Raw genomic sequence first — 25,874 nt, 5'->3', positions numbered from 1 at the left:
TTCCATGTATTATTCACAACTTTGTTCTTCTGTGCTTTGGGGAATTAACCCTTGGTAGCAGTATTTTTCAACTCTATTGCTGCTCTCAGTGGTTTATTGATTTTGTTGGTTTGGGTTTTTATTTGGTTTCAAACATCGAGATCTTAAATGTAGTTCTATGTGACTGGGCTTTTGTTTGTTTTTTACTCCACTTTGGAAGAATCAGCTGAAAAATGGTAGAGAAGCATCCTAAATCGATACAAATAAACAGACCCATCTTTAGGAAGACAAGTGGGACCTGCTGCAAGAAGCTGCAGCCTGTTCAGTGTCCTAGCCAGCCATGCCCTCCTACACAATATTCCGTTCCATTCCCCCTTCACCTGGTTTTCCATTCTTTCCTCCTCTACTGTCAACAAACATTCAATGACCACTGAGGACGCAGTCTTCATTGGGCCATTTTTGGAGTTGCCCCCTGTCCCTTTTGGGACTCCCATCCTAAATATTTTTTTTTTCACTTCTGCAAAACTTGAGGTCTCCCCAGAGATTGCTGATACTTCTCACTTGTCTGTGGATAGTGCTGTTTTGGCTACAAAAACAATGGCATTCATCTCTGACCTAAGACCTAAGGTTTATCCCGGGATTGTCCCGGGGTCATCCCTGTTCATGTAAATGACACACAAGATATCCCAGGAGCAGGCAGGGATGATCCCGGGATAAACCTTAGGTCCAGCTAAGGCCCCAGTGTGGTGTAGCAGCTAGAGTGTCAGACTGGGTGTCAGGAGATCCGGGTTCTAGTCCCCCGCTCAGCCACGGAAGCTCACTGGGTGACTTTGGGCCAGGCACAGACTCTCAGCCCAACCCACCTCACCGGGTTGTTGTGAAGATAAAATGGAGAGGAGGAGGATTATGTATGCTGCCTTGGGTTCCTTGGAGGAAAAAAGGTGGGATAAAAATGTAACAAATAAATGAAAATAAATAAAGAAGGGAATGATCATGTTAATGTTATCCCAGTTTCCATTCTCGTAATGCAACATTTCCATTTTGTCTTCTTTGTGACCTGGCAATGTACCCAAATACTTCATTGATCTTTATTCTTCTCCTCTGAAATGTCATATCAAAAAGAAGACCCGAGCTAGGCTTTCACCTGTGAGTTCAGGATCTTGGAATCTTGAACCCAGGCTAGAGGGCACTGTAAGTTAGGCTTGATCAAGTCAGACCACTTTTTATAGTCTTAGAACACCCTGCCAACCACCTAAAGGAAGCCACACTCATCAAATAACATTTTCAAAGGAGCAGCTTTGTCAGTTGTGCAACAGATGAAAACATACGCCGAGATAAAAGAGAATTCTTGACTAATATTTCATCCTTTCCTTTATTTAGCTAACTTAAAAAAACTTCTCTAAACTAGCACTACCACCCCTGTAATCTTGACATTTTTTTTTAAAAAAAAATAGCCTTACATTTAGAAGCGACAACAATAGATTTATTTCAGCAACCTCATGACTTTGTTTGTTTGATGTAACCAAGGAGTTTGGGGTGGATCAACAGCAGAATATAAATTATATTTCTGTGGGATCCGCTAAATAGAACAGGCACTCTGAGAAATAAAAAAGGGAGGTTTGTTAAATATTTCAGGGTCTCTCTTAATTCTGTGGTCTCTCTTCTCCCTACTCCTTGGGTACCAATGTACAAAATGTTTCGCGTACAGACTTGAACATGTACTAGATTCATTTAAAAATAGCATATTCCCCAAACATGGGGAAACATCCCACTTAACTCTGCACAGAGAGCTTTACGTGGAATCAATTGCACCCAAATTAAATAAGGTTAGCTACAAGCCATGAGTGACAAGAGGGCCCATTTACTGATCAATATTGGGGCTGAGAGCCAAGTTGTCTTTACTGGAGATATTTTTACGACTCTCGAAAGGCAGATTCTGCTTTCAATGTTGAAATCTAATCACAGGCAGGGGATTGGGGGAGAAGGGGCATTTCTTTTTTCTTATTTGTCAGACAAGAGGCTTGATCCTAAATTATTTACGCCTTATTTGTAGAGCACAAAGCGACAGAGAACTCTCCCTTCGTTCTTAATGAAAATGAGGGTTCCCCCCCCACCCCGTCTTTTTGAAAAACACTTCAACAATTTCCTCTGCTTGCGTTTCATGTGGTTAAGTGCTAAATATAACAAAGCACAGGATGGTTTGGACAGAGCCTCTACAAAGACTTCTAGAATATTTTTGCCTGATGGATGTTAGAGGCCTGGCTGGGCGTCAGGATCACAATCTAGACTTGCAGGTTCAAGGATCAAGAAGGTCGGGGGAGCTGTCCAGCAGAGAGCACAGGATGATGTTGCTTCAGCAAGGGCTAGGGGACCATCGAGCAGCTTTATAAGGGATGTTGATGCTCCACCCTTTCCTGGCTTGTCATCAGGGCCCCAATCCAGAACATGCTTCCTCCTCCTCCTGAATAAGACTCGATAATGTAACTCCTACTCTGGGCTTCTGTCCAGATGTACTATGCCTTTGTTCCTGGGTGAACCTGGAACAATGGATGGGAGCAGTCGAGTTGGTTTGGTTCTTCTAAAGCCACACACTCCTCAAGTGGGGCATCATAGGAAGCCACCTTATACTGTTGGCCTGTGTAGTCTAGTATTGCCAACACTGACTGGCAGCAGTGGTTCTCCAAGGTTTCAGGTGGGGTCTTTTCCTAGTCCTACCTGGAGATGCAGGGGATATTTTACTTGTAAAGCAGGTGCTCTATCACTGAGCTACAGTTGCTTCCCCATCACTCATGGTGGTGGTCATGGGAGGGCTATCAGCATCCCCCAGCTTTCCCTGGCCATTGCAATCACTAGGACCAGCTACGGGATCCTCCTCTGAGGTCTCCACAAGTTCCAAGGCTGTCCTACCAGGAAGGTGGCAGGATACGACAAAGGATACAGCAGCAGTTAAGTGTGGTGTAGTGGCTAAGGTGTTAGACTGGGAGTTTGGAGATCTGGGTTCTAGTCCCCACTCGTCCATGGAAACCCACTGGTGACCTTGGGCCAGTCACAGACTCTCAGTCCAACCTACCTCACAGGGTTGTTGTTGTGACGATAAAATGGAGAGGAGGAGGAGGATTATGTATGCCACCTCAGGTTCCTTGGAGGAAAAAAAGGTGGGATATAAATGTAATAAATAAAAATAAAATAAATAAGTGCTGCACTGTGGATTTGGTATAAGGTGGCAAAAAGCCAGGTGCTACCTACTAGTCACTGGTGACTAATTACAAATTGGGCCTGGCTATAAGTTGCCAAAGAGGGCAAGAATCCAATCTCCCATGGGTGCTGCAAAGAGGAAGAAAAATATAGAGTCAGCAAGAATAGGATCCTTGAGCCATTCAGATCTCCATTTCTTCCCACTTGATTCCTAGCAAACATTTCCCCACCCCCAGTTCTGAATATGGATAGACTCACGCTGCTATTTCTTCGAATGGAAACTGCAGACAACAGGAAGGTGAAAGAATACATTTACCATCAGCACTTTCTTCCTACGGTCTTTTATTAAGGAAGACAGATTGATTCTGCTCAAGTTAATGGCACAGGTCTCTCTTAATTGCTCCTGACATTTCCGATGGCATGCCGATGATGGATCACTCCAGGAACTCAAAGCTCAGGTAGCCGGCCAGCAAAACCAAGAAAGTCACCTGTTTCATTTATTTCTGGGGAATGAAGCACCTTCCTGCTCATGGGGCCAATGCCAGGAATAATATCCTCAGCTTCCCTGGGTGAAGAAGAAGGTTCCTGGGGAACAGGGACGAGCCATCTCTTCCAGCCCATGGGCTGAATTCAGTTTGGAGCTCTCAAGAGCCATATTCCAGTGGTGGGTGGGGCTGAAGGCAAAAAGGGCGGGACCAAAAATAACAGCCCATTTCAGCTTTTATTGCCAGTAACTAAGCCTTAGGAGGCAATGGAACCCACGACCTAGAGGGAGATGGTGGGCTCTCCCACACCAGAGGACTTGAAGATGCACCTGGACAGCCATCTGTCAGGGATGCTTTAAGGTGGATTCCTGCATTGAAGTTGGAATCGATGGCCTTATAAGACCCCTCCAGCTCTACTCTTCTATGATTCTATGATCAGGAAAAACTTCCTGTTAGAGCAGTATGACAATGGATTCCTGCATTGAGGAGGGGGTTGGGCTCGATGGCCTTAGAGGACCCCTCCAGCTCTACTATTGTATGATTCTATGACCCTCTCTTTTGCGGGGAGGTTGCCGCTTCAGGCTACTGGAACGCATGCCTTCTTCCAACAGCATCTCAGATGTCTTCAGGCCTTCTTCCAAGGGAGGCTGCTTGGGGTCAGAAAGAATTGATTCCATGCCCTCGACAGCTACCTTTCCATCTTCATCCCACTGCCACCGAGTGTCAGCTAAATTAACTTAACACAAAGCAACCGCACGTTAAAGCTTAGTTAAAAATACCGACGTAACTGGATTGCTATCGATATTTTGTTTGGCACGGTCGTGCGGAAGCCTTGGCCAGGCTGTCGGCAGACAGATTTCAAAGTTGGTTTTCTAGCATGGCCTGATGGTTATTATTATTATTATTATTATTATTATTATTATTATTATTATTATTATATTTATTTATTTATATAGCACCATCAATGTACATGGTGCTGTACAACGTAAAACAGTAAATAGCAAGACCCTGCCGCATAGGCTTACATTCTACTAATTTTGAAGGCCTTTGGCAAGATATCCTCATGGGCTTTACTGGAAGCCTGCTTTGATTGTAGACTTGGTTTATGGATGCTTCAGCTACACCAGCCTTCCTCAATCTGGGGCACTCCAGATGTGTTGGACTGCATCTCCCAGGCTGGGGCATTCTGGGATTTGTAGTCCAACACATCTGGAGCGCCCCAGGTTGAGGATGGCTGAGCTACACTTTAGCAGATACGGTGAGATTATATTTTCCATTTGAATTCCCTCTAGGTACTTTGTCTTCAGACTCAGCTATTTGGAATCCACATGGTATGTTGTATTTTTTTACTTTTTCATATTTCAGAGATAGGAGGGAATGCCAAGTCCCCCTTCGTCTCCTGATGCATCCATAAACTGACCAACACAGATAAGCTGCACAAGAATTAATGTTTGGTAAAACAATTATCAGTTTAAATTCTGGATAGGCCTTCTTAACGAGCTTTTTTTGTATTTGTTTCTGTCTTGCATGTCTGAATGGAACAATTAAATTTTCTATGTTCTGGGCTATAATGCTGAATAATTCCTTATCCCACAGACGAAGATCCTTGTGGTCGAAACGCGTATGGGTCAGGTGGAGGTGTACAGCCTTCTATATGATCAGTAGAAAGACGTAATAGCTGGAGTTCCTACCTAAAGCTTGTGGACTACTTGGTTCTTATTTTTATATGTTAAATCATTAAAAAAAAACAAAATTATTAAGTGTTTGTTATTACTTTTCATGTTTAACAGTAAGGATCAGGTATTTCATTAAATTTTAACTCAGTGTGCATAGTGCTAGTTCCATTTGGACCTTGTATTGCACTAATTTTCTTAAACCCATTTTGTTTTGCAGGACAGACCAAGGGCCCATTAAGCCCAGCGTTTTGTTCAGACACTGGCCAACCAGCTGCCTGAAGGAAACCCACCAGTAGGACATGGGTGCAACAGTACTCTCCCACCCATATTCCCCAGCAACTGGTGCACATAGGCATACTGCTTCTGATACTGGAGATAGCATATAGCCCTCAGGCCTAGTAGTCACTGACAGCCTTTTCCTCCAGGAATTTGTCCAACCCCCTTTTAAAGCCACCCAAACTGGTGGCGGCCATCACTACATCTTGTGGTACTGAATTCCATAGTTTAAGTCTGTGCTGTGTGAAGAAGTCCTTTTTATCTGTCCTGAATCTCCCACCCATCAGCTTCATGGGATGACCCCTTTGGGTTCTAGTATCATGGGATACGGAGGAAAATGTCTCTCTGTCTACTTTCTCCACACTATGCATTATTTTGTACACCTCTACGATGTCTCCCGTAACTTGCTTTTTTCAAAGCTAAATAATCCCAGATGGTGTAACCTTCCCCCATAGGGCAGATACTTCAGCACCCTGATCATTTTAATTGCCCTTTTCTGCAGCAGCAAACAAGAGGAACAGAATGCAGGAAAAGGAACAAATATTTAAATATTTCACCAGAGCATCCCGAATGCTAACCCTGGGTATTATTTTTAGAAAGGTCCCTGCAGGTTCCTCTGCCTGGAGATGGCTTGATTGCTGAAACACGTCTTCTTGGGATCTTTCCACATCCTCGAATTGCCTTCCCATGTTATGGTAACCTTTCTTTAAATACCCCAGGGCTAATTCTAAGGAAGGTTGCCAACTTTTTTTACCGGCCCTGCTGCCATGCCTTTAACAGCAACCCTGCGCACAGGAATTAAGCAGCTGAAGCTTTAATTCGCATTGGGATTTTAAGAAAAGGAAATGCGTCACCTTTCTTAAATGAACAGCACTGTGTCAGGCCGCTGTTAAAGGCGCAGGTGCGAGGCCTGCAGGGAAGAATGCAGCTATTTTATTTTTCAAGCAGAGTTTGAACGAGCGGCTATAAATGGACGCGGTGCTTAAGAGGGCTCCTGCACTTTTAAGAGAAATGAGTACAGAAAAATCCCACTCTGTGTTAAAAGATATAGGCACCATTTCAGCAGCTAGATTGGGCAACTTTCTATTTACAGCCTGTGGGTCAGATAGCCTGGGTTGACACATTAATACAGCTGCAAAGGACTGGGAGAGAGAGCAATGGATCAGTCTATTTCTGGTCTGTATCTTCTTTGCATATATTCGTCCAGTCTGTCCTGGTTTTTCAAGAATCTTTTCTCTCTCTCTCTCTCTCTCTCTCTGTGCCCATTTTTGCTTATTCTTTTTACTTATTTTTTCCACACACAATGCACATTTTCTTTGCATTACTAGGCATTTCACTGCTCATTTGATCCTGAAATACGCATTTTTATATATGTTCAGTCTTAAAATTCACATTATGGTACACATTTTCTCCCAAAAATGTGTATTTTGGTATGTATTTGGTACTTCTTTTTTGGAACTGAGAGCTGTATCTTAAAATATTGAGAACTACAAAAAACGAAGAATAACTGTCTTCCGATCCACGTATTAGCCTGGGAAGTGTGAAAGCATGTGCGTTTGGCCTTTTTAGTTCATGGACGAAAAAGACAGCTTTAAAATGATGCATGGTCTGAAGCAACCTTGGCCAGATCTACACTATTGCTTTAAAGCGCTTTATAACAGTTTTATAGAGCTTTAAAGCAGTTAAAGTGCTTTATAACTGTTATAAAGCACTTTAAAGCAGTAGTGTAGATCCGGCCCTTCTCTAACCTCTGGATGTGGGAAGACAGGATAGAGGTTTACAATATTATGCATTGTATTGAGATTGTGGATAGAGATTTTTCTCCCTCTCTCAAAGTACTAGAACCCAGAGATTGGTGGGAGATTCAGGACAAATAAAAGGAAGGACTTCTTCACACAGCGCAGGGTTAAATTATGGAATTCACTACCACAAGATGAAGTGATAGCCACCAATCTGGATGGCTTTAAAAGGAGCTTGAATAAATCCCTAGCCCTGATGGTTATACGCTACCTCCAGTATCTGAGGCAGTAAGCCTATGTGCACCAGTTGCTGGGGGACATGGGTGGGAGAATGCTGTTGCACCATGCCCTGCCTTGTTGGTCCCTGGCCCACAGCTGATTGGCTACTGTGTGAACAAAGTGCTGGACTAGATGGACCCTTGGTCTGATCCAGCACAGCCCTTATGCTCTTATACAACTCCAAGCTGGCACTGTGGCCATTTGTGTTTGCATCAAAACTAAGAACTGGCACCTGAGTTTCATTTTGCTTTCCTCCTCCCTGCAAATCCTTTTGTGTTGTGGCTTTTAGGATGTTAAACCTGAGGGCCGGGGACTGTCTCATTATTAATCTCCATAAGCCACTCCGGGGGTCATTTTTGGAGAGTGGAGTAAAACAACTGTAAATCATAAGAACAAAAAAAAAAAGTTCCACACATCTGGAGGACACAAGGTTGAAGAAAGATAGTTTATACTCTTTTTACTCTCAAGGAAGCATCACGTGCGCATGCGTGTGCATCCTTAGAATTCAGGTCCAGTGAAGCAGGAGAAATCTCAATTAGATTAAATTCTCAGCTTGGCACAGTTACGATTTTGCAATAATATCATTAGCAGGGAATAAATGCACTGGGGGGACTTTGCAAAAACAGCTTTCTTTTTGCCAGTATCTAAAATAAGAAAAGAAGGGGGAGAGAGGAGGGAGGGGAAATAAAAACCCTTTGAGCTAATAAAGTAATCTGAAAATGATGGATTCCTCCCTGCGCTCTCTCTCCTGTTCCTCTCCTTACTGGGCCTGATGCATTTTTAATGCTCCTTGATGTAGCTATTAAGTTTGTAATTGAAGGAGGAGGAAACCAAAGGTCCATGTAACTTGTAAGTAACAGGCACAGAGACTTCAACCTTCTTAGATTACATGCACACTTGGCTTATTATTACTTGGCTTGTTTCAATCGGAGCCCGCTTTTCCCCAGACGCATGCGGGAAGGCTGCAGCTCAGTGTTAGAATCCCTGCTTTGCATGCAGAAATTCTCAGGTTCAACCCCAGCCTCTCCAGGCTTGTCTAGGAAAGCCCTGCCTGAAACCCTGGAGGGCTGCAACGCATCAGAGTCAATATCACTGAGCCTACACGGACTGAGTATAAACCAGCAGCTTCCTGTGTGGTGATGTTCCTAGGATGCGTTCTCACCACCACCTTGCCCAGGTTCAGAATCCTTCCCTTGCTCTCAGTCTTTTGTGTGCGTGGACTCAGCTCAGCAGTAGAGACAGGCAACCGGGGGGGATCTACACTACTGCTTTTAAAGCGCTTTAAAGCACTTTGAAAACGTTTTGAAAACTGTATATGCAGTGTCTCCTGGGGCCAAACAGTTGTCAAAACTGTTATAAAGCGCTTTAAAGCCCTTTAAAGCAGTAGTGTAGGTCCCCCCCCAGATCCAGGTATCATCACACTTCTAGACCCATTGAAATCAACGGGTCTTGGGTCAATCACAACTAACTCAAGTCTCATTCATTTCAATCGGTCTGCTTTAGGTATGACTAAGTCTGGATCTAAGGAAGCCAAGCCAAGCCTAACCTAAAAATTAAGGATGTGCTCCGCTTCTAATCGGACCGGCAAATTAGAAGCGGAGCAGGGTGCTTCGCCTCCCCTTAAGGCGGAGGCGAAGAGGATTAGGGGGCCGGCGGAGCATGGTGAAGAGGATCGAGGTGAAGGCGGATCCTTTGCCTCGATCCGGAGCTCCGCCGGAAAGGTAAGTGGGGTTTACCGGGCCCTGCCGCTGTCGCTGTCACCCGTGTGGCAACGGCAGCAGGGCCCGGTAACCCCCCCCGCCCTCCTCTCCCTTATCTGCCTCCGTCCGCGGTCCGTCGGCTTCTTCAATTGAGCCCGCGGTTCAACCAGGAAGTCTGGGCCGCCCAGACTTCCTGGTTGAACCGCGGGCTCAATTGAAGAAGCCGACGGACCGCGGACGGAGGCAGGTAAGGCTCCCCTCCCCCTTGGTCCCTTACCGGGCTCTGCTGCCGTTGCCACACGGGCGGCGACGGCGGCACGGCCCGGTAACTCCCTCCCTGCCCTCCTCTCCCGGCCTTACCTGGCACCACTCCCCTCCACTGCGGAGCTCCGATTTGGAGCCAGAGCTCCGCGGCGAAGAGGAGCGGAGTATGGGCAGAGCGGGGCGGAGCAGGCCGATCCGAAATTTTCGGATCGGCCCGCGGGGCGGAGCGGGGGGTCCGTGCACACCCCTACTAAAAACTCAGGGGATGCCCGGTACAGATTTGACCAGAAGGTGAGGGAGCAATTTATTTCACACACATTTATTGTTGTCGCTGCTGTTCCTGTTGCTATTGTTATCATTATTGTTATTATTTTCATGCAATTTTTTTCATCACACACTTCACACATTATGCTTTGCAGTTGTCCACCAGGGTGGCTACTTATGAATTGCTCAAAGAGAAGAAACACATCACACACACCACAAATAAAGAGGTCAGCAATACACCTAAGTTTAAATTTTAAATTTAAATAGAAATACAGTAACCCTCCCCTGTGTGCAGTCTGCTGTTCAGGCACTAATTGTGGATGGGTTCTTTAGCTTTAAACCAGACTTGATCAGGACAACCCTTCAAACGGAGGTTGTCTTCAAATACTGGAGGACTGTCCGCTGTAAAAGAGGCCTCCCGGCCACCCTCGGAAAGGCTCTATCAGCCCTGCCAGAAATAGTCGGCCACCCTCCTGTCCCACAAATCCAAATATACCCCTTTGCGTTGTGAAGGTTTGAGGCCTACTGAGCAAGTTAAGAAAAGCAGGCCTTAGAGGCCTGGTGTTTTCGATTGGGAGAGAGTGCCCCTGAGACAAGTAGTTGCATTTTTCCAGTTAAGGTTCATTTCCTCAAAGTGCGAACTTTACTTTCTGTTTTGGGGAAAGAGGGAATAAAAGTGTACGAGAGCCAAGCAGGCACCAGACCAGAACCAGAGGGACACAAGATTGTAAGGGAGGAGCAGCAGAAAGAAGCATCTTAGGGTAAAAGAACTTGCATTTTTGCAACTTTTATTTTCTTTTAATGCCTTTCTATCACTCAGCTCTATTGACTAAATGTCTTTATTGTAATTTGGTTGTTTTAATTCGTTAATAAACTGTTGTGTTAAGCCGCTAGTGTCTGGAATGTTAGTCACCCCACGTCTAAAGCCTAAACCCCACGTTACTGGGAAAGGGAAGCTAAGAAAAAGAAAGGTGGGGACCTTACGGAGTTGCTCCAGGAGTTATAGGAAGAACGCTGACGGTGTGTTTTCATATCTTAATCACAGCTTGGGGTTGAACAAGGCCAAGGGTATCAACCAAGAGAACTTGTCCCGCCAGCGTTCTCCCTCTTCCTTCAATCATCAGGACAATGAGAACGGGTTGCTTTGGATTTTACCCTGTGATGACAGAGGCGGTGCCTCCGCTAATAGCATTGCTGCCTCCAGTAACCAATGGCCCATTGTACTGGGAACACAATAGCTTACATCTCCGCCCACGCTCCCACCCAATGCCCCCTTCCCCATCTAACCATCACAACAGGCTACTTGTGTTACGGCCAACAATGTGCATTGTTGCTTCCCACGCCACCTCAACAACAGCAGCAAAAGGGGGAGGGAAACCCACCCACCCCAATAGAAGCTGCTGCTTGCAATAGTACTAGAACTGGACACTGGAGCCAAAGTTTAGAGCCTCAGGGTCCCCCAAGCACAGAAGCTGGTGGCTGAGATGTCAGTGGGGCGGCAAATCTGCTCCGGGTTTCAGCCAGGACAAGACAAAACTCTTAAAGAACTATCCAAGGTGCTGAATAGCTCCTTTAGAGTTCTGACTGAAACCAGGAGAGGATTCACTGTCCCACTGACCTCAGAGCCAACAGCCTCCACTGCTCAAATGTCCACCCGGAGTGTAGAAGGGGCAGAAGCAAACTCCATTTTATGATGGCGCTATAATTTAAGTGAGTTTCAAATGCAAAACTGCACATACACAGAGTATTATTATTATTAATTATTAGTTTTTAAAATCAGGCTTGGCATAGAGCTTTGCCGTTGGAGAAGTAGACTTAAAAGCGTGGAACGGTTAGAGGGAAATGGAAAAGAAACATTGAATTGCGGGCTGAACAATTGGAGTAATACCTAGAGTCTAAAACGACCAAGGTACATCACTGTCTATTGGCCTGACAGTGGCAAGCTGAATTTCTTACAGTTGGGTTTTAACATTTTTTTAAAAACTGATGTGTATTTTACTTTTGTTTCTATGTGTCCTGTTACTTTGTAATGGCTTTTGCTACACAAATAAATTTGTATTGTCGTACCCCTGCATACATCAAGATCAACTTGATTTTGATCTTACTTTTATACTGTTAGTTTTACTCTGCCCTGTGCCTGTTTGGTGCATTCTCTTCCCCTTCTTATTGTTTTATTATGATTCTATTAGAACGTAAGCCTATGCGGCAGGGTTTTGCTATTTTATTGTTTTACTCTGTACAGCACCATGTACACTGATGGTGCTATATAAATATAATAATAATAATAATAATAATAATAATAATAATAATAATAATAATAATTTGGCTCCTCCTGAACTTTTAAAAAATCCTCATGAAGACTTGTACCCATTTCACCTACTGTACATATTTCTTCCAAGAACTCCTCCCCCCCACCAAAAAAAATTTTTTTTGAAGTTTTCTTCACTCATCTCTGCACTTTCCCAAAATGTACGCACGTTCGTATGCTTTTCTTAAAAAATTGGAGCACTCCGTTGCACAATTTGTAGTGTGGAATTTTGAAGGATAACAGAGTTTCGGTTTGAGGGATTAGACCAGTTCACATTAAAATGAGAACCAAACTAATCTCTATCATCTCTACTCAAACAACATATAGTTAACTTGTGGAAATCATGGCTACAACACAGTATTATGGCTGGTTGTTGAAATGGCTTGAAAAGCAATGCAGGTAAATTCCGGTCTAAATATAAGCCCATCAATGGCCTGATCTCTTACTCAGAACATTTAAGAGTTCATCTACAATATAGATTTAAGTTGACTTAGCAATCATTCCTTCTTTCCGGGGAAACCAAATGCACAGTTAGAAGATGGGTGATACTTGGCTTAGCAATACTACAAATGAGAAGGATCTTGGAATTGTTGTAGATCACAAGCTGAATTTGAGCCAACAGTGTGATGCAGCTCTAAAAAAAAGCAAATGCTATTTTGGGATGCATTAATAGTATAGCTTCCAAATCGCACGAGGTACTGGTTCCTCTCTATTCAGCACTGGTTGGGCCTCATCTTCTGGACACCACACTTCAAGAAGGATGCAGACAAGCTAGAGGGGGTTCAAGGGAGGGCAACAAGGATGATCAGGGGTTTTGAAGCAAAGCCCTATGAGGAGAGACTGATAGAACTGGGCATGTTTAGCCTTCAGAAGATGGAGGGGAGAGATGATAGCACTCTTCAAACACTTGAAATGTTGTCACACAGAGGAGGGCCAGGATCTCTTCTCCATCGTCCCAGAGTGCAGGACACAGAATAATGGGCTCAAGTTACAACAAGCCAGATTCCAGCTGGACATCAGGAAAAAACCTCCTGACTGTTAGAGCAGTATGACAATGGAACCAATGACCTAGAGAGGTCGTGGCTTCTCCCACACTAGAGGCCATCAAGAGGCAGCTGGACAGCCATCTGTCAGGGATCCTTTAAGATGGATTCCTGCATTGATCAGGGGGTCGGACTCGATGGCCTTATAGGCCCCTTCCAACTCTACTATTCTATGATTCTATGAGTTCTGAGAACTTTAATTCTAACTTAAGGTGAATGGGACAAAATGTGTGAACCCCTGGGAAGCACTGTCTTTCAAACCACTTTCAACTCTAGACCCAAATGGTTGTGTGCCAAATCCCTCTCCCCCACTTTATAACCTACCTCTCAGCATTGATGTGAAGATGTACATGTGTTATCCCAGTTTTATGTTGCCTTCAGCTCCTTAGAGACAGAGATAGCCAATTGTGGTAAATTAGCTAATCAAAACAAGGTAAAACTTTACTCTGTGTCACAATGCAGAGAGCAAAAATGAGCCAACACCTCCACCCAGTGGTTGATTTGGTGTGAGAAGAATGCTGGGGAAGCCGGAGGCCTCTCTTTTCAGATCTGTCCAATTGGACAAGAGCTGCCAAGAGAAAGAAAGCAGTTTTGGGCCTGTGACGTCTGCAGTACAGGATATGTTGTTGCTGATGGGATGAATACCAGCTTTTCAGTGGAGCCTCGGTGCAGAATCAGGAAAAATTACAAAGCCTTGTGGCACCTTAGACGAAGTCCAATTAATATGAGGAAATGTTCTCGAATTATTTGCAGAGTAATATCACCCTCCACCACAATATTCAACAGACAGAACCAACTAATGATATATTAAAAATGGATAGGGCAAAAGCGATTTTTATGAATTCATATGATCGTTCTTGCATTTTTTTAAAAAAAACCTGTTCTATTAGGTTGGTCAAAGAAAAGAAACCTTTTTCTAATAGATGTTGGTGCAGAAGTATCTTACAATGTATACGGATGATTGTCTATCATGGGGTGTTGAAACCTTTTCAGCCTGGGAACGAAACACCACTTTGGAGAAGCTGACAGGCCTTGTAATGCCTGCCTCTAAGAGCCTTGGAAAGTGGGAAGAGCATGGGATGGAAGAAGAGAGGAAAATGACAATTGGAAATGGGAAGGTGGTGAAGAGATGAGGTGAAGGCAGAAGGAGAGGGACGGTGGAGAGCTGAGAAAGAAATTCAGGGGAACCAGCAGGCAGGCAGTGAACCTCCACAACAGAGGCTGGCAACAAAACATTAAGGTAGTCTTCAACTGGTGGCCATGTTGGACAATTGGGAATATGGGTCACATGTTGCTGGTTGGGAGTTCAAGGTGGGTCTCTGGTCTGGACGAGGTGAAGACCACTGAACTAAAGAAACTTGGACAAGGAACTGTTGGTTGGCCTAGCAAGTGTAGCACTTTACAGTGAACTGTGTCCTAAATTTAGAGTTCTTGGTTTATTATTTCCATAATATTGTTATTTACCAAACATTCTAAAGTACACTCTGGAGTATTGCAATCTTCCCCTCCTCATCCAAGGCATAGAAACCTGAAACATCACAGCTTTCTGAGGAACCTCAGAGAATTGAATTGAGATTCCAGGAAGGTCACCTTTGCCACACACACCCCAGCCCAAGTTTCTACAGCTCTGGTGTATCGAATATATATAAAAAAATGAATTTAATTCCTGCTTGGATACTTGTGACACAGAAGCAACAGGAAAAGCAGATCATGCCACGACAGCAGCAAATGGGGGACTTCCTTCCCCAGCCCAGATCGACGTTTATCATCTTCACAGACGACGACCTTGCGAGCATGAGGCAACTTGAATCACCAGAAGGGTTTAAAAATAAACCTTAACTACCCTGCCTCCCTCTTTTGAAGCTCTGCCGTTATGAATAAAAGATCAGTAGAAAATACGGTGCCTAATTCAGAAGGTGTCAAAAGGAGACGATGCAAAGGTACTCTTCAAAATAAAACCAAAAAACCTGGGGGACTGTCCCATAGAAGGCAAAGTTCTTCTCTGCTGCCCCAGAGGGCACGATTAGATCGAACGGGCTTAAATTACAGGAAGGTGAATTTGGGCTGACCACTAGGAGAAATGTCTTGATGGCTAGAACGATGGACCAAGAGCAGTAACAATGGAACCAATTTCCAAGAGTGACGGTTGGATCTTTCGTCACTGCTGACTCCAGGCATTTGAAGATCCTTGGGGAAGACACCCTCAAGAGGTCCCTTCCATCATGGAATCTACCTTCTCACCTCCACGGTCACCAGCTGCTCTTGTTCCTCCTCTTTCCCATCGTGGCTACAACTTTCTTGCTTGAGAGCCAGGGTGCAATTAGGCAGTGGCATCTACTGCTCCTTCTTCTCACCATCTGTGGTGCCTGGGCCAGGGCTAGAGGCAGTGGACAAGCAAGGTTGCATTGATGCAACTCCAGGTTCTCATCAGTGGACCTTGTTGGGCTGCAGGGCTTTGGCAGACACCCAACCATCCCAACCCGTGACGCCGGCCCTGGCTGGAGAGCCCCCTATTGGGGATGCTTTACCTCTCCACTTCCCTTTTGAAATAAAGCAATGGCAGCTTCAGTGAGGAATGCAACGCAAAACATCTAAAGCAGTTGTGAAGCACAAGCAGCCAGATAAGGAAAAAAACGGAACTTGCATTTTGGCCTGTCAAAGCCAGGCAGAGCCAAGTACCTTCACTATGTCTCCTTTGGCATATGGTGCTAGTATTAAAGGTCAGCATGGATGGGCAATAGATGAGCCCACCTCCATCAGGGGAGGGGGTGCTTCATCAAGAGCTCTGCGGACTGTTTCTTCTCATCCTGACCATTGCTAACTGCTTGCTCATCAAGTCTCGTACTCTGGCGCTACTTTTAGTGAACACATTCTGGAATACACTTCCCTGCAAACGTTCATATGCATTCCTCCTTAGTTCCGTTGCGGGGGCAGAAAATAACTCTTGCATTCCACCAGGCATTTGAGAATAAGGAGACTTTTACTGCTGGCTGTCATGTCTAACCCTACTGCCCCTGTTTTGGGAGATGTTTCAGGTAATCAATCAGAATCAGAATCAGAACTAGAAGACGCAGCGCCAGACACCATCCAGCCTCTTCCAGTGGAGGAGGAAGCTCTCACGGGCGATTCCCCAGCTGGGAGTCAGCCCTCTCCAGAGCTTATCTCAAGGCCAAATCCTACACACTCAGTGGGAAGTGTGGTTTCTTCCGGGGGTGAGCATCCCAACAAGCTAGCTGATGCTAGGGTCCACCGGAAGCTCAAACACACAGGGCAGAAGGAAGGCGTGAGAAAGTCAGTTCGATTATGCCAGAACCTGCCTCCGCACCAGGCTCCCTGAAGTTCCAGCATTTAGGAAGCGGCTTCCTATTCTTCTTAAGCGGACAATTGTCTTGCTTAGTTTGCATAGTTTTGCCTAAGGGGACGTTTCCAAGAGGTTAGAGTCTCTTCAGGTAGAAGAGACGTTTGTTTGCTTAATAAAAGCTTTGTAGATTACTTAGCAAGCCTCGTCATTTGCCTCCCATCGAAAGCAGGAGTTTTCTGAGAAACACGACACTGGTTTTAGATAGTTTTAAGCAGTTTTGAGCTTGTTGAATCTTTGCAAACCGCCTTGCAGGACACTTTATTGTACACTAGCCTAGAAATGCTGCAAAACAGTTAAGACCATATCAACTCATTGCTGAAGGTGCTGCTCAAATGGAATACTCCCTTTCCTCCCCCCACCCCCAAATCTGGGAATTTGAGAGCCTTGTTGGCAAGCAGCCAAGTATTCAAAACATAAAACACGCATCAATGCAAACTTGGCGTTTTCAAGAAAGCCACATGATGAGAAACCGAGTTTGGGGCTTATTTTTTTTTTTATTGAAAACCAATGATCGAGTTAGTTATATAGACAAGTCCTCCAAATTGGAAAAGCACCCTTCCGAGAAACAAATCAACTGCCATCTCCACTGGGAACTCCTATTTGGGAAGGAGGGAAGACGGAAGAAATGGAGAAGACGGAAGAAATGGAGAAAAGGAGGAAGCTGTGCACATAACTGACTTAGTTGTGCTTTTCCCAATCCAGGTTGACTCAGAACGCTACGCTCCATCAGACAGACAGCTCATGTACCTCTTCTGCAGTACGGCCGTTTCATTTGCTGGGCTCAATCAGAGTCTTTTACGTTCCAAAATCAGATTGTTTTTATTGGGAGAGGGAGGGAGGGAGGGTTGGAAACGAAGAACTGAGGTTTAAAATCCAAGACCATGCAGTTAAAAAATAATAATCCACCAAAGCATTAATGGGAAACTGGAGAGGCGGTAAGGGGCAGCGAAGAGGAGAAAAATACTTTCAAGCTACAACCACACCATTCAAATTAGACAGTAATCAAAATGATACAGGTGCGCAGCGTCGGCCACGATCCGAAGCCCGTAGCGTTACACCTGCCGGACATCTCGCGAGAAAAAGTGCAGTGGTTTGCCCGGACACAAGACGGGGGGAAACGAGTAAGAGAAATTAAAAGCAATCCGTAGGTGAAAGACGGGGGGGGGGGGGAGACAGCGTTAAAAATGGCGACCCGGATGGTGTCATCAGGGGTTCCCGGATGACACCAAAGGAAGAACTTCTTCATACAATGCGCCCTTAACTTAGGGAATCGAGTGGCACGGGGTGTGGCAGAAAGGGAGGAAAAGATGAGGCTGAATGCTACCTCCCAAATACAGAGGCAGGATGTCACAGTCCCCATGTTTGCTTCTGGGCTTCCCAGGGGAGTTTGGTTGGCCAAAATCAGACCAGAAGGACTTCGAGAATAAGGGACCAGATCAGCAGTGCAGGTGGGCGGCATTTCAATCTTTTTAGAAATGGGGGTGGGGGACGGCAAAAAGGAACCCGCCGAACTATCGGTGGGGCGGGGAAAAGGGGCAGGGGCGCCACCTAGAAGGGCAGATTGGGAACGCAGGCTGGATTTGGCCCCGGGGCCAAAAATACTACACATTGGGGTGGGGGCAGGGGAGAAAATTCAAAAGTTGGGAAGCCCCCAAATGACTGGTAGTCAGGGGAAGGGTGTGTGGCTATCTGGAAAATCTTGGATGGGTAAATTTGGCCCACGGGCCAAAGGATCCACACCCCTGATATAGAACAATGGAAGAAGTTATGGCTGAGAACTTTTGTCATCACTGCCCTGGGGGGGGGGGGGAGAGGGAAGGAGGGTAATTGATTTCTTCCCCCGCCCCTTCCAACACATAGTTATAAGCATCCAAGGATATGCCTTTAGAAGGGATGACTTTAAAAAGAAACAAAAAAAGATACTTTTAGACACACAAATATACATCCCCCACAGCATGCAACTACTCCAAGGGTCCTTGGGACGTTTTTGTTAAAAATTAAGTCTTCGTTTTACAATCTTCCAAAGTGCTCTGAATACCAAACCTACTTCCCGTCTAAGCGTAATCGAATTTTCAAAATATAATTTATATGTACAAATATATTAGAAAGGAAGTAAAAATAGAGATCTTGGGGGGGGGGGGGGGAGGTGGAATTGTAACCCAGACAGTCTAGAGCAGTGGTGTTCAACTGGAGGGTCGCAAGCCAGAAGTGGGGTTGCAAGATTAGTACAGATGGATCACAGCCAAGCTGTTGCGGTTATGTTGGGCAATTGTGGAAGTGGTTCCTGTGTGGCAGGTTGGGAGTCCGAGATGGGTCTTGGGTCTGGACCAGTTGAAGACCACTGATCTATTTGCACCCAGCTAGAGAAAGCTGGACTGGGTGGACCCTTGGATATTGTAATGAATATCCATTCATTACAATGGGTCTACTCCAAATAGGCCTAACACTGGGTACTTCCCTTGGGGTATGAACCAGCAAGCAGGAAGTGTCTGGTGCTGGGGGATTCCAGCTCACTCGACAACTGTGAAACGTCTTTGAAATGCCTGTGCGTAGCCATCAAGATCCAATTTCGCCGCACGTCCGTGACTGGGCAGGGCATTTAAATAAGGCAATGGGGTGGGAGCGAATTACTCTAGGGGTTATCGTTGCCTCTAGGGAGGCCTTCCCCCAAATGGTGCCTTTGGACTACAATTCCCAACATCCCCCTGCTGGGTTAGCCAGGTTTGATCTCCGGCATCTGGAGGCTGTTCACCTGAATCCATCCCCCTATGAAGAGAAATCTGGCACCCGCTGGAAAAAGCTACGGGAGCAACATCTGGTTAGAGTCAAGTGAAAATCCAGGTCCTAGAAGTTAAAATCTGGGTCCTAGAAGTAATTGCTGGGGGGGGGGGGGAGGGGAGCAGCGTGGAACAAAACTAGGAGAAAGATGCCTAAAAGCCAAGTGATGTGTTCCACAAAATCATGTGTAGTTTCCCTTCCTGTACTGCATCTTGAAATGCTCTTCCGGATTAATGATAAAGAGAAGAAATGTAGAAGACTAGAACACACCGTAAAGAAAAAAAAAATCCCGATCTAGCCTGCTCCCTCAAGAGCTGGGTTTCTACATGTAGGGAGTTTTTAGGTGGAGAAGCTTTTTTTTTTTAAAAAAAAAATGTAACTCTCTGCTCATAGGACTGTACCGCAAGATTTTGCCGGGCACATCCATCAACCCCGAGTGGCAGCATCTCCACGCTTCAGTGCGCTGTGTTGAGAGTTTCTGAGTGGGGGCAGCGTGCCCCTGAGCACGTGCACAGCTGCGTGCAGACGTTTTTGGGCAACCCGCTTAAGGAACACAATGTGCTTCTTAAAAGTCTACCAAGAAGGGAGACTGTTTGAGCATTGACAAGGACAGGCAGACCCCTCCGCTCTTCTGTGTAAAAATGTGACATTCGCAGAGACCCTAAAAATAACGAGATAATAATAATAATAATAAATCGCTCAAGTCCAAGTCGATGCCGAAATAACTGGTTTTGGGGGAGGAGGCGACGAAAACATTCATTCCGTTTTGTGCAAACCACCGTTAATGCTAAAGGAGTTCCTTATTTCCTTCCCTCCTCGGCAGGAGAAGCCAGGAAAATGCTACGCTGGTTTCGTCTTGTTCGACGGCGAGGTCTGCGGAAATTTAAGAGTCCTCTCTGAGGATTTCTGTTACGAAGGAGACCATATCAGTCACTTTGGTGTCGTGCAGGGTGAAGAACTGGTGAGCCTGCAGGAAAGAAGACAAAGCCAGGATGATGATCATGATGATATTATTATTATTATTATTACATCCCGCCTTTTTTCCTGCAAGGAACCCAAGGCGCTGCACGTAATTCTTCCTCCTCTTCATTTTATCCTCACAACAACAACCTTGTGAGGTGGGTTGGGCTGAGAGGTCGTACGCATCTTAGTCTCATCTTGTCATTTCTTTTCGCTGCCAGTATTCTGTGTGGTTTTATTCTCTTGCCTCATTAGCCTATTTTAGCTAAACTAACTTCTTTCCTTCACCCATTGCCTCTGAATATCCCAAAAGAATGACGGTTTATGGACCTTGCCATTGGCAAATCAATGCTCCCACCAAAAACTTTATTCTAGAGCAGGAAGAATCTTGATTCTAGAGAATTTGTAAATGGGGTGGCGGGGTGCCACAGTTCTAAATAAATATGCCTTGGTCTCAGCCACAGGTAATCCAAAATGATGCAGACTAACATGTATTTTTGCTTTATGCATTCTGATTGCAGGATATGGCTTTGCTTAGCACAGGATTTCTCAACTTTTTTAAGGTGTGGGGGTGGAAGAAAGCCACAGAGAAGGCGCCTACTATAACATAGCATCTCTTACTCACATATTGTGGTTTTAGCATCTCTCTCTCTCTCTCTCTCACACACACACACACACACACACACAGGCAAAAAGGGAACAAGAAGACAAGCGTCTCACCATGAGTTCCAAGTAGCTCATTCGTTCAGCGGGATTCTTCCTCAAACTAGAAAGAAAAGAAACAAAAAGTGCAAAAGTTCCATCATTCTAGCTGTCAATGTTAAAATAAAACGAGGGTAGGTGGGGAAAAGGTGACCCCCGTCATGCCGTTGCTAGCTGTGGTCAACTCTTTATGTTGCATTTTGTTGACACTTGGGCAAACAAGGTTTCAATTTACACGTGTTTCAAAACATTCCCTGTTTATCAGGGGCAGCCCTACTTCTTTGCTGCCTGTTCTTAGAAAGTCCCTGCTCCCATTTTTTCAACATGGGCCCTGAGTAAATGGACAGGGGGAGGACGATGTGCAGTCAAGATGCCACCACCGAAAAGGCTCCGTCACTCTTTGCCACGCGCTTCACAGGAGGGAGAGAGGTGTCAGTAGGGTCTGCCTACACTGAAAATCTTAACAGCCAGGCAGGTTCACTCATCAACTAACTCTCAAGTGTCCGGAGGTTCCCCTGCTCCTGCAAACATTTAGGCTGGATTGGGACCCCAGATGACCCAGATATAGGCCTTCAACACCCCCTGCCTTAATGGATTTATCCACCCCTGTTTACCTCTACCTTCCCTTCCTCTGTTGTCACCCAGATTGAACTGTAGATTGTAATCCTGTTGGGGCAGGGACCTGACTCTGAAAAGCATCATGCACCATTGAGGGATGCTTTATGAAGAAAGCATCATCCTATGGGGCTCTTTCCCATGTATTCTGATGCACACATGATCACAACAGAAGTATCTGGTGCGTTTTCGGGCGCAGATGAGGCGGCCTGCTTGGGAAGCGAAGGGCGGCCATTTGGAACAGGAAGAACATTATTCCACAAAACAAAGAAGAGAAAGAAGAGAAACAAAGAAAAGAAAGGTGGGGCTGCCTTTGAAAACGGTCCGGAAGCTTCAGCTGGCACAAAACAGGGCAGCCCGTTTACTAACAGGGACTGGCCGGCGAGATCACATTACGCCAGTCCTTTTACAACTTCATTGGCTGCCAGTCCAGGTCCGGGCCCGATTCAAAGTGCTGGTATTGGCATTTAAGGCCCTAAACGGTTTGGGGCCAGGTTATTTGAAGGAACGCCTCCTCCCATATGTACCTACCCGGACCTTAACATCATCTACAGGGGCCCTTCTCCGTGAGCCCCTGCCAAAGGAAGTGAGGCAGGTGGCTACTAGGAGCAGGGCTTTCTCTGCTGTGGCACCCCAGTTGTGGAATGAGCTCCCCAGAGAGGTCCGCCTGGCGCCTACACTGTACTGCTTTCGTCGCCAGCTGAAGACCTTTTTATTCACTCAGTATTTTAACACTTAATTTTAACTTAAATTTAAATTATACTGTTTTAACTCTGTATTTTAACCTTATATCAATTTTGCTGCGTGGTTTTATCCTGGTTGTGCTTTTTATATTGTATTTTGTATTTGCGTTTTTAACTTGTTGGTTGTTTTATGATGGTTTTAATTTTTGTGAACCGCCCAGAGAGCTTCGGCTATTGGGCGGTATAAAAATGTAATAAATAAATAAATAAATAAGAAAGGGTGATACGGATTGGGGGGAACGGGGAGGCTGCAGAGCTTCTTGAAGCAGAAGCGCTGTGCTCTTTCTGAGGGCGTGGGGGGGGCGGCACTAGAGCAGAGCCTTCTGGGAGGAGAGGAAGACCAATCGGGGAGGAGCTTACCACTGTGCCGTGAAGTCTACAAAGTCCCTTGAGAAGCGGTCGGCCGGAAGCTGAGGGGAGGGTTCTTCCACCACCTGTTTTAGCTGCTGGAAGGGGGTCCCCCAAGACTCGTACGGGAAACGGAGGATGGCCATCTCAATCTGAGAGGGAGAGGCAGGTGGACAACGTTAACGTTAAAGCAATACTCTGCTGGGGCAGCCAAAGCAGTGGAGCAACCGTTTTTTTCCAAGCAGAAGGCCCCAGGTTTAACTTTAGGCTGATTATTATTATTATTATCATCATCATCATCATCATCTCTTTTCTTGGTCATGGCATTTTTTTCTAGATGAACATGGTGGGCTTTGACACGTCATGCTGTCTTCTACTCAGAAATTTCCTGACTACCGAGCCTGTTTTAAGTATGACTGCTTTCTGGATGTTGGCGTGGATGTATTTTGGTAGGCCCAGTTTCCGAGGGTTTTCTGTAATGCCAATGACTGATGATGATGATGATGATTTGTAATGTTTATATACTGCTGAATATAATAGAATCGCTCAGAGGTTCACAATATTAAAATGCAACATTATAGTAAAACACAACATTAAAACACAGCATAAAAACACTTCCAACTACAGTAAAGGAGCAGTGAAGTGAAGTAGTAAAATGGAGTGACACAATTAGTGAACCGCCCAGAGAGCTCCGGCTATTGGGCGGTATAGAAATGCAATAAATAAATAAATATTTATTTATTTATTTATCATATTGATACCCCGCTCCTCAGCCAAAAAAGGCTCTCAGAGCGGCTTACTTCCGGCCCAGGGAAAGCCTGGATGACCAAGAGTGTCTCCAGGAGGTATTTAAAAGTTGCGACATTCTTCTGCCTCCTGAACAACATGAGGGAAGGTTTTCCAAAGGGTTTGGTGCCACTACAGAGAAGGCCCTGCCATCTGGGCACTTCATGGCGACATTCCATTTGTTTCAGAACGGCCAGCAAGACCTCCAGTTCAAGCCTACCCATACACTCATGGTCTAAGGCCCTCCTCTGTGAGCCTCCTCCAAGGGAGGCTTGGAAAGTGAGGGCCTTATTCATGGTGCCCCCCCCCCAGTTCCAGAATAAGCTCCCTAGGAAGGTTGCTGGCACCAGCATTATCTTCATACCACCAGGTTAAGACCTTCCTCTACTCCCAAGCATTTGGCAGCATATTATAGGTTTTTAATCAGGTTCTGGGATACCGTTTAGATAGGTGTCTGCCTATGTGTGTCTGCTCTGTTTATATGGTTGGAGCTAAACGGATATATATATTGCACAATCCTGCATTGTTAAGGTTTGTAATCTCTGTAAACCGCCCTGCTATTGGGGGGATATAGAAATGTAAGAAACGAAATGAAAAACGGAACCTCCATTTACAAAGGGGTCAGGTGGCAAATTATGGGGAAAGAGAACCTTCTCCGCCCAAGACGCTGCTGCCCGCCAGAGCAGGCAATTAGGGGCCAGATGGATACGCAAGAGTGACCTGAGACAAGACGACTTTGATAGATCCATATAACTAGATAGAGAAAACGTATCTCCTCCTACAAGAAGTGCAGTGCGTCCAACGTTGAAAAAGAAGTCTAATGATCCAAGAGTATCGCTCCCTTCGCTGGTGCAACTGACAAGGAGGACAGTATCCTCTGTGTGGGGGGGGGGGGGGCTGTTCAGACGGGACTTCAGGTTCTGTGGTTAGCGAAACTGTGGTTCTCTGGGATTAGCACTAACCACAAGCCATGCTTTCGCACACAACACTTTTAGCAGGGTTTAGCAAAACACATCGCACAAGACACCTTAAACCCGGCTGCAGGGTTTAAGGTGTCTCCTGAATAGGCCCTGCGTGGGGGAATTAGACTGCAACAGCAACCCACCCACCCCCAACACAGTGGTTAAGGGACATTTGGGCGCAAAGGAGATTTCTACTTGTTGATCCGGGCAGATGATTTGTACTTCCGGGTCAACTACAGCTCCTTGTGAATTCTGCCGCATTTCATAGACCCCATGAGTTCACGTGCTTTCTTAGCGTGGAGTTCTTAAAACCACAAAAGGACAGATCCCCTTTCAACAAAATAAAGGCTTCTACAGAACGGGGCGAAGGTTTAACACGTAGCTAAGCGGTCCTGCCTTCGATAAAGAGAGAACATCTCTCCGGTTCCTTACCAAGGTGATCCCCAGGCTCCAAACGTCCGATTTCACGTTGTAGCCGTTTTGGTTCAGTTCCGGGTTTATCCTCTCTGGCTGCAAAGGGAAAGAAGAAAAGAATTCTAAGAGATTCCAGGGCAGCGCAGAGGCCGGACTAGGAACAGGGGAAGCTAGAAGAAAAGGGAATGATTCCCGGCCAAGTCGCCGAAAAACTCACAGCCATGTAAGGTTTGCAGCCGGCATCCATGGTCTTCGCAACTGAATCCACCAAGTAACCGCTGATTCCGAAGTCACACATTTTGACATGCCCCTGTTTGTTGATAAGGACGTTGGACGGCTTCACATCTGTAAGAGCAGAGAGAAACGCATAAGAAGCTGATGAATGCTGCCGTCTCTGGGGCAGCTAGGAACGCTTGCACATCTGCACACCATTTTAACCAATGTTCAAAAAGCAGGGTGGATTTGATTGAAATCAATCTGATTGAAATCACGATTTAAATCACTACTCAGAAAGATTCGATTTAATCATGTGACTCCCCCCCCCCACAAAAAAAGTGCACTCTTCCTCGCTATATTTTACACAACTCAGTTACCAAAGATTCATTCTTGCTGGTATAATCTTAATATTTACAACCAGATGAAGGTTTCATTTTTAGAATAGCAACTTTTCATATTAGTTTTACAGTTACATAAAAAAACCTGATTTGGTTATACTATTAGAAACACATTGTAGATAGATAATTATGAAATTATTGCAAGGTAAACTATCTCTAGTTTAATAGGTTAATCATTCATATTTGGACAACTTTTCTATGTACTTTATTGGAAGGAGAAATATAACCTTACAGAAACCTCTGGAAGAGCATGACGTTGTGAATGGATTAATGGAATTCATTTACCAAAAAATTTAAACAGCCTCACGCTACATAATTAAAAACTAATCCTTATTTCATTATGAATAACCTTTGGACTATAATGCATCTTAAATAGAAAACTA

The 25,874-nt window shown here is 45.2% G+C and overlaps 2 protein-coding genes across 5 annotated transcripts in view; both read right to left on the bottom strand.

The window, feature by feature from the left end:
- Positions 1 to 25,874, bottom strand: part of PDAP1 (PDGFA associated protein 1) — a 227,007-nt gene that overhangs the window by 167,332 nt on the left and 33,801 nt on the right. The window lies entirely within an intron of this gene.
- The window catches only part of MAP2K3 (mitogen-activated protein kinase kinase 3), a 58,414-nt gene continuing 51,517 nt past the window's right edge, over positions 18,978 to 25,874 (bottom strand). For all 4 annotated transcript variants that reach the window (XM_063143652.1, XM_063143653.1, XM_063143651.1 and 1 more), the window contains 5 exons: positions 25,095 to 25,222; positions 24,896 to 24,973; positions 22,728 to 22,867; positions 21,028 to 21,073; positions 18,978 to 20,314 (listed from right to left, as the gene is read on the bottom strand). In XM_063143652.1, coding sequence (XP_062999722.1) covers positions 20,231 to 20,314; positions 21,028 to 21,073; positions 22,728 to 22,867; positions 24,896 to 24,973; positions 25,095 to 25,222 — 476 coding nt within the window. In that variant the 3' untranslated portion in view covers positions 18,978 to 20,230. The remainder of the gene's footprint in view (positions 20,315 to 21,027; positions 21,074 to 22,727; positions 22,868 to 24,895; positions 24,974 to 25,094; positions 25,223 to 25,874) is intronic.

The sequence above is a fragment of the Elgaria multicarinata genome, chromosome 17 (assembly GCF_023053635.1).
Source record: "Elgaria multicarinata webbii isolate HBS135686 ecotype San Diego chromosome 17, rElgMul1.1.pri, whole genome shotgun sequence".
Classification (NCBI taxonomy): domain Eukaryota; kingdom Metazoa; phylum Chordata; class Lepidosauria; order Squamata; family Anguidae; genus Elgaria; species Elgaria multicarinata.
The sequence above is the reverse complement of the archived record's forward strand: the minus strand, read 5'-3'. Positions and strand labels throughout refer to the sequence as shown.